Source organism: Bos taurus, chromosome 8 (genome assembly GCF_002263795.3).
Source record: "Bos taurus isolate L1 Dominette 01449 registration number 42190680 breed Hereford chromosome 8, ARS-UCD2.0, whole genome shotgun sequence".
NCBI lineage: Eukaryota > Metazoa > Chordata > Mammalia > Artiodactyla > Bovidae > Bos > Bos taurus.
Window position 1 is genome coordinate 18575274 of NC_037335.1, and position 6009 is coordinate 18581282.

The 6009-nt window shown below is 41.1% G+C and overlaps 1 protein-coding gene across 1 annotated transcript; it reads left to right on the top strand.

The window, feature by feature from the left end:
• Positions 1–846: 846 nt before the first annotated feature.
• On the top strand, positions 847–2454 carry TUSC1 (tumor suppressor candidate 1). Its single transcript, XM_002689498.5, has one exon. It carries the CDS (start codon positions 1131–1133, stop codon positions 1758–1760), a length of 630 nt encoding a protein of 209 aa, XP_002689544.1. The 5' UTR covers positions 847–1130; the 3' UTR covers positions 1761–2454.
• The last annotated feature ends 3555 nt before the right edge of the window (positions 2455–6009 follow it).

Below are 6009 nucleotides of genomic sequence, written 5' to 3' on the forward strand. Positions count from 1 at the left end.
TGACTTTATGAAATGACGATTGAGAGATTGTGTTTGTAGTGTTTTAGGATAAAAGTTGTATAATCCTATCTTTTCCTCTACTTACTTCTCTTTGTATTTTTCAGTGAAAACCCCAACTGTGAACTAGGTTTCTCAAATGCTTTTCTAGTTCATTTACATGTGGCTTGAAGACTTCAGTTAACCTAAGAATTACCTGGGACCTTGTTAAAATGTAGAATCTTGCTACCACCAGTCTGGCCCGTGAGATTCTGGCATTCTTATCTTGTCCTTAATTTACTTTGCATTTGTCCAGTTACTGTGTAAGTTGATTCCCTTAGAAGCAAAGAATGCCATCATTCAATGAGTTGTATCCACCCAGAACATTTGAAATTTACTGAGTATTTCAATTTTCCTGAATGAGTTGGACTCATTTTGAATTTCATAGGTTTTGGCCTGAGCAAATCTAATTACAACTTCGTTTCTACAAAACTGCAAACAGTTTGTCGAGTGAAACGCTGGCTGTTCACAAACTGGGCATTGCCTATATTCTTCTGAGAGCTACCCGTTCCTGCTTGAGGGAGGCCTCAAGTGACAAGTGTTCAGCTCTTCTGTTGCCTCTAAGCTTAATGTTTTATTAAGCTTGGAGGTGGTTTAAACCGTTGTGTTCTAAATGAACCCGTTAAGCTTTTCAACCTGCCCCATAAAGCTATTCTGTAACTTCTCACTGTACTATTATTTGCTTCGAGATTGCCCTGTAAAAGGCAAGGTAACTGGTGGCTGGGCTAGGGACGGGGTGAGGCAGGCGGGTTCCTTCAGGGCCTCGCGAAGCGCCCTGGCAGAGTCTGGGATACAGTTTTCCCCCCAGCGCGCAGCTGAAAAGGGCTGAGCAGCAGAGCGCTCCCCGGGGGCATTGTGTGTGAGCTGGCCTGGAGATCCCAGGCCCCGGGGGCAGCTCCACCCGAGAAGACTAGACACGCCTCAGACCGGGCAAACTCCCGGCCTCCTCTGGCCTCAAGCCAGCAGCCGCCGCCCGCCACCTCCTTTCCTCCTCCGCAGCTGCCCTGGCCGCCCCGCCGGGCCCCGAACTCGCTGGCGCCTGACAGCGCGGCCCCTCGGCCCACGGCGCTGGCAGCGCGGCTGGGACGGGACCGATGTGGCGCATGCGTGGTGGCGCCACCAGGCGCGGGAGCTGTGGCGGCGGGGAAGGCGGCGGAGACAGCCGCGGGCAAGGCCGCCCAGGCCGCGTTCGTGGGGGTGGCGGCAGCGGCGGCAGCGTGGGCTGGCGAGGCCGTGCGGGCGGCGCCCGACAGCAGCTGGAGGAGCGGTTCGCCGACTTGGCGGCGAGCCATCTGGAGGCCATCTGCGCGCGGGACGAGCGGGACCGGCAGAACGCGAGGCTGCGCGAGGAGAACGCCCGGCTGCGGCTCGAGAACCGGCGGCTGAAGCGCGAGAACCGCAGCCTCTTTCGTCAGGCCTTGCGGTTCCCTGGCGAGGGCAGCGACGGGGCGTCCGCGGACTCGGCGAGGGCGACCCCGGTCCCGGAGGAGGCCAGCATGAACCGGAGGGCGAGGGGCGGCGGCCCCGAGGACGAGCCGGGGAGCCCCAGGGCCCTTAGAGCCCGGCTCGAGAAGCTGGAAGCCATGTACCGGCGGGCCTTGCTGCAGCTGCACCTCGAACAGAGGGGGCCGCGACCGCTTGGAGACAAGGAGGAGCCCTCTCTGGGCAGCCCAAACTCAGGCCTCCAAGTCCCAGAGCCAGAGCCCTCCGAGCCCTGGCCATAGCCCGAGGCCGCAGCCTCGAGAGGCGGAGCCTCGTGCAGGCTCCTCCTCCGTTCAGTGCTGCCCCCACCTGGCGCACGCGTGAGCCGCGCGCTCCCGCCTCCGGCCTGGCCCTGACACTTCCCGGGGGCGAGCTTTCTACCCGCAGAGGTTGGGGAGAGGTTGGGGAGGGCATGGGGCTGAGTCCTGCCATGCACAGAGCACATGTCTCTGGCGCCTGCTAGTTCAATGGAGACCTAGCTCCGGAGGGGCGGGCTTTAAAACAGCGTGAAGTGGGTGGCAGTCGACCCTTCCTAATGCCTGAACTTTTCTGGGTGTTGTAAGGACCTGTGGTATTTTTTCCTCTATTTTGGTTCTTCCAGGGATGATAGTACATTTTGATTTGGCTGGATTTGTTTTTCATCGTCTCCTAAAGCCTCCAGCTAGTCTCTCTCATGTGGCCAACATTTTAAGTGTTTGGTTTGTTTTTATAAGTCGGTGTTACTTTGGTATCCTGTGAAATATCACCCTTTAATGCACAAAGTGATGTTTATAATTTAGAAACTCATGTCTGCCCTGGTTCTAGTCCTTATGCATCTAATATATACTGATTTGTTAATCCCACTCCCCCATCATCCCCCTGCCTTGGGAAATTTTAAACTATCTTCCTATAAGTAATCCTTCGAATTGATAAATAAATTTGGTGCACGGAAACTAACCTGAAGCTATCCCATGACTGTTATTTAAAGTGTGTTAAGTGTTTATACGTTTCCTTAATATCTGAACTTGATTATCCTTTGTAAGCTATCATTCTCTTTTCACTTTATGTAACAATGATCTTTTAAAATAATCAAAAAAATTAGATAATCTAAACATTATTTTGTAATTTGTGCATGTTTTAGACTTGACAGAATATAGAACACAGCTATTTTGCCTAATACTGCTAATGTTTAAAAATTTTTGAGAAATTATGAATTATATGTTCATCAAAAGCCCCAAAACAATATGATTTAAGTGTCAGTTGTAATTTCAATTCCAAAAAAATGAGATTAATCCTAACAAATATTCTAAGATCAGTTGATTCTACTTTGTCAGTGAATAACACTTTTGCCTATTAATCAAGAGGGTGACGTTGTACCTGGTAGAGATCATACGTGTAAAAGAGTGTTTAAGTGGTGGAAAACACTTCAGTTTAAGAAGAATAAAAAGAGTTTTTGTTACAGTTAGAAAAAAATCATAAATTAGAGTTTTTGTTTTATTTGTGGCATACTCCAAAAGTTTCATAGCCAATTTTATGAAACAAGTTGCCAAGGAAAATAATTTCGAGATTTTTCTAATCCTGGGTATTGAAAACACTTTGTACATTTTACTTAAAGATAGTTGATAGTTGTGAACATTAAGATCTTCTATGATCAAGAAATGTTAGAAGAAACTTGGTGAGAATAAGTTGGTATGTGAAAAGTATTTCTGTCTTTATTTAATAGGGAAAGAATTAAAACATTTTTAGGAGGCACTAAGAATTGAAGAATAGGCAAAAAGCAGATTGTCCCTATTCCTACTTTGCATATAAATTAGTTAATCTCTCTAAGCCTTAGTTTTCACATCATTAAAAATTTCTCACCATTAAAATTTTTCTAACTACCTCAGAATGTTATAAAAATTTTATTGAGATGCTATATGCAGAATGCCTGCTTCAGAATAAGGGCTGTGTCAATTTAAAATCTAAAATGTACAAGTTCAAAGTAAATGTTTTACTTATACTTTCCTTCTGTATTTTGCTCCCATACGAATTTATGGGTTTTAGCAGATATGTAGATTTCGAATGCATTGACATTTTTCTCTCCTTTTAAGCAAATGGGAGTTAAAGGTTTTATAATAAGGAAATAATATAAAAAATTAAAAATAATTCCCAATTGTGTCAATTGGCAATTCAAGAACTAAGCAAAATATTCAGTTTACCTAGTTTTAAACACCTTTTGTATTAAAATAATGTACAATGTAAATATGGTGAAAACAATTTTTGTAAAATACTGAGGTACACACACTAATGAGGAAGTTTTTTGAGCATAATTCCTGAAAGGTCTTAAAAATTCTGAAACCCAAATGCCCCATAACATGAGTTAAGGCTAGTATATATTTCAACTTTTGAATTTCGCCTCTGTTAATTGATAAGGCATCATATAGTTTATAAAAGATATTTTGTTATATCAAAATAAGTACTGGATTAAGAAATGGATAAAGCTGATTTTAGAAAAGTTTTATCTGGGTTCTAGTTTGATAAAAAAAAAATAACCTAAAACTGCAGATTATCTTCCTTGTTACAATAACACTTTATTTTCATAACTTCAGATTTGTTGTGCAATGAAAAGAGGGCTTATAATTTATAGAAACAAGCAACAAAAATATGTCATAATTCAGTGAAGAGCACTGGCATTTTTTTAATCAGAAATTTTTATTGGTACTACTCACAATATATGCTATCTTTATGTTTTTATCTATAAAAATTAGGGTGTAAATCAGAGTAATATAAAGTATTTTGTAGATCATAGACCAAGGTATCTTTGCTAAACTTCTTCAACATTATGAATATTTGAAAGATACTTGAAAATATCTTTTGTTATTTAATAACCTTAGACATAGATTTGCCAATTTATGAGTATTACCATGATTAAACTAATTCCAAATTATTCATTAAATCATTAATATTCTAAATAATTATTAGCAGAATGATTTTATCTTCAGTGCCAAAATAGCATTTTCTGTTTTGATTAAAGGAACAGATTTTTCACTGAGAATTTGTCATAAAATCTTCATGAGTGAATGATAAAATTTATTAGTATTTCTGTTGAGTGATTAAGTGATCAATTATAAATTCCAGCTTTTCTACTATAAACTTGCTTTCCTGATACATATTTTACATATCTGATATAGAGTGAAGAGTGTGAGAAGTGAAGTCGCTCAGTCGTGTCTGACTCTTTGCGACCCCATGGACTGTAGCCTACCAGGCTTCTCCATCCATGGGATTTTCCAGGCAAGAATACTGGAGTGGGTTGCTATTTCCTTCTCCAGTGGATCTTCCCAACCCAGGAATTGAACCCGGGTTTCCTGCATTGCAGGCAGATGCTTTACCCTCTGAGCCACCAACGAAGCCCAGTTATCTGATATAGACTAAAAATATATTTATAAAATGGAAATAAGAACCAAGGAAAATATTTAGATAATATCTACATCTGATTTTATGAGGTTATTCTGCTCAAATTTCATGCTAACATTAACATCTCTTAAAGATCAGAATTAAACTATGTTGGTGTAATAAGTAGGGGATTTTGCTTATTTAAAAATCATATTCAGAATCTGTTAATGCTTATGAGTATAGTGTTGGCCTTATTCATGTTAATTTATTAAATCCAGGTTCTCAAATACCTGTTAAAGTTTAGAGAAAATTTGAGAAAGGACATTAGTGAGGTTGTTGGTGCTTAAACATTCTTGTCTGAGTGGTAGGCATTCTACTCTAAAATTTGAATTCTTAGAGAAATTGAACAGCAATCTACCTGATATTTCATACATGGTTCTGATCAAAGTCTTCCTTGGCCTTTCATTTTTCCAAATATCCTCACTTTACTTTTGATTCTATCATTTTAAACTTAAAACCTCCATTGTATTTTAAACTTAATGGATCTGCCTTTAGTTATGGTGAAGACTCTGTTGCTAGTAACTGATCACTCCTGTTACCCGAGCCAGCAGCCAACCAACTATCTTCAGCGGGCCAGTTTCCAAACAACTAGTCAGATAATCACATAGATGTTCCCTGTATAGGTCAACCCAGCCAGGCCAAGATCAGCAAAACCACCACCAAGTAAACCTATGATCAACAATTAATGGTGGTTTTAATTCGTTAGGTTTTGGGGGCAAACTGTTAACATTATAAATTGTTGAGCAGCTACAAGGAATTGGGTATTAAATGTTTTTAAATAAGTATCTTGTTAAAGAGAAGAATAGAGTTGGAAAATTTGCTGAGGGCAGTATTATTTATATCATGTGTATAGAATGGATTAGACTACATTTCAGGAGAGATGCGAATAAAAGAACATGTGATGAACAGGGTAATGGAAGATGATATAATTGAAGTAACACATTTTCATGAATGGATGATCTCAAAAGCACAGAGGGTTAGAACAGTCTGGTAAAGGAATAGATTAAATTCTTAAAGAGGAGCTAGCGAGAAAAGCACATGTGATGATACAGGGAAAGAATGAGATTGGAGACAGGTAGA

What these genes read in the sequence shown, in the direction of transcription:
- TUSC1 (XM_002689498.5), top strand. Translation starts at nt 1,131, where the DNA reads ATGTGGCGCATGCGTGGTGGCGCCACCAGGCGCGGGAGCTGTGGCGGC.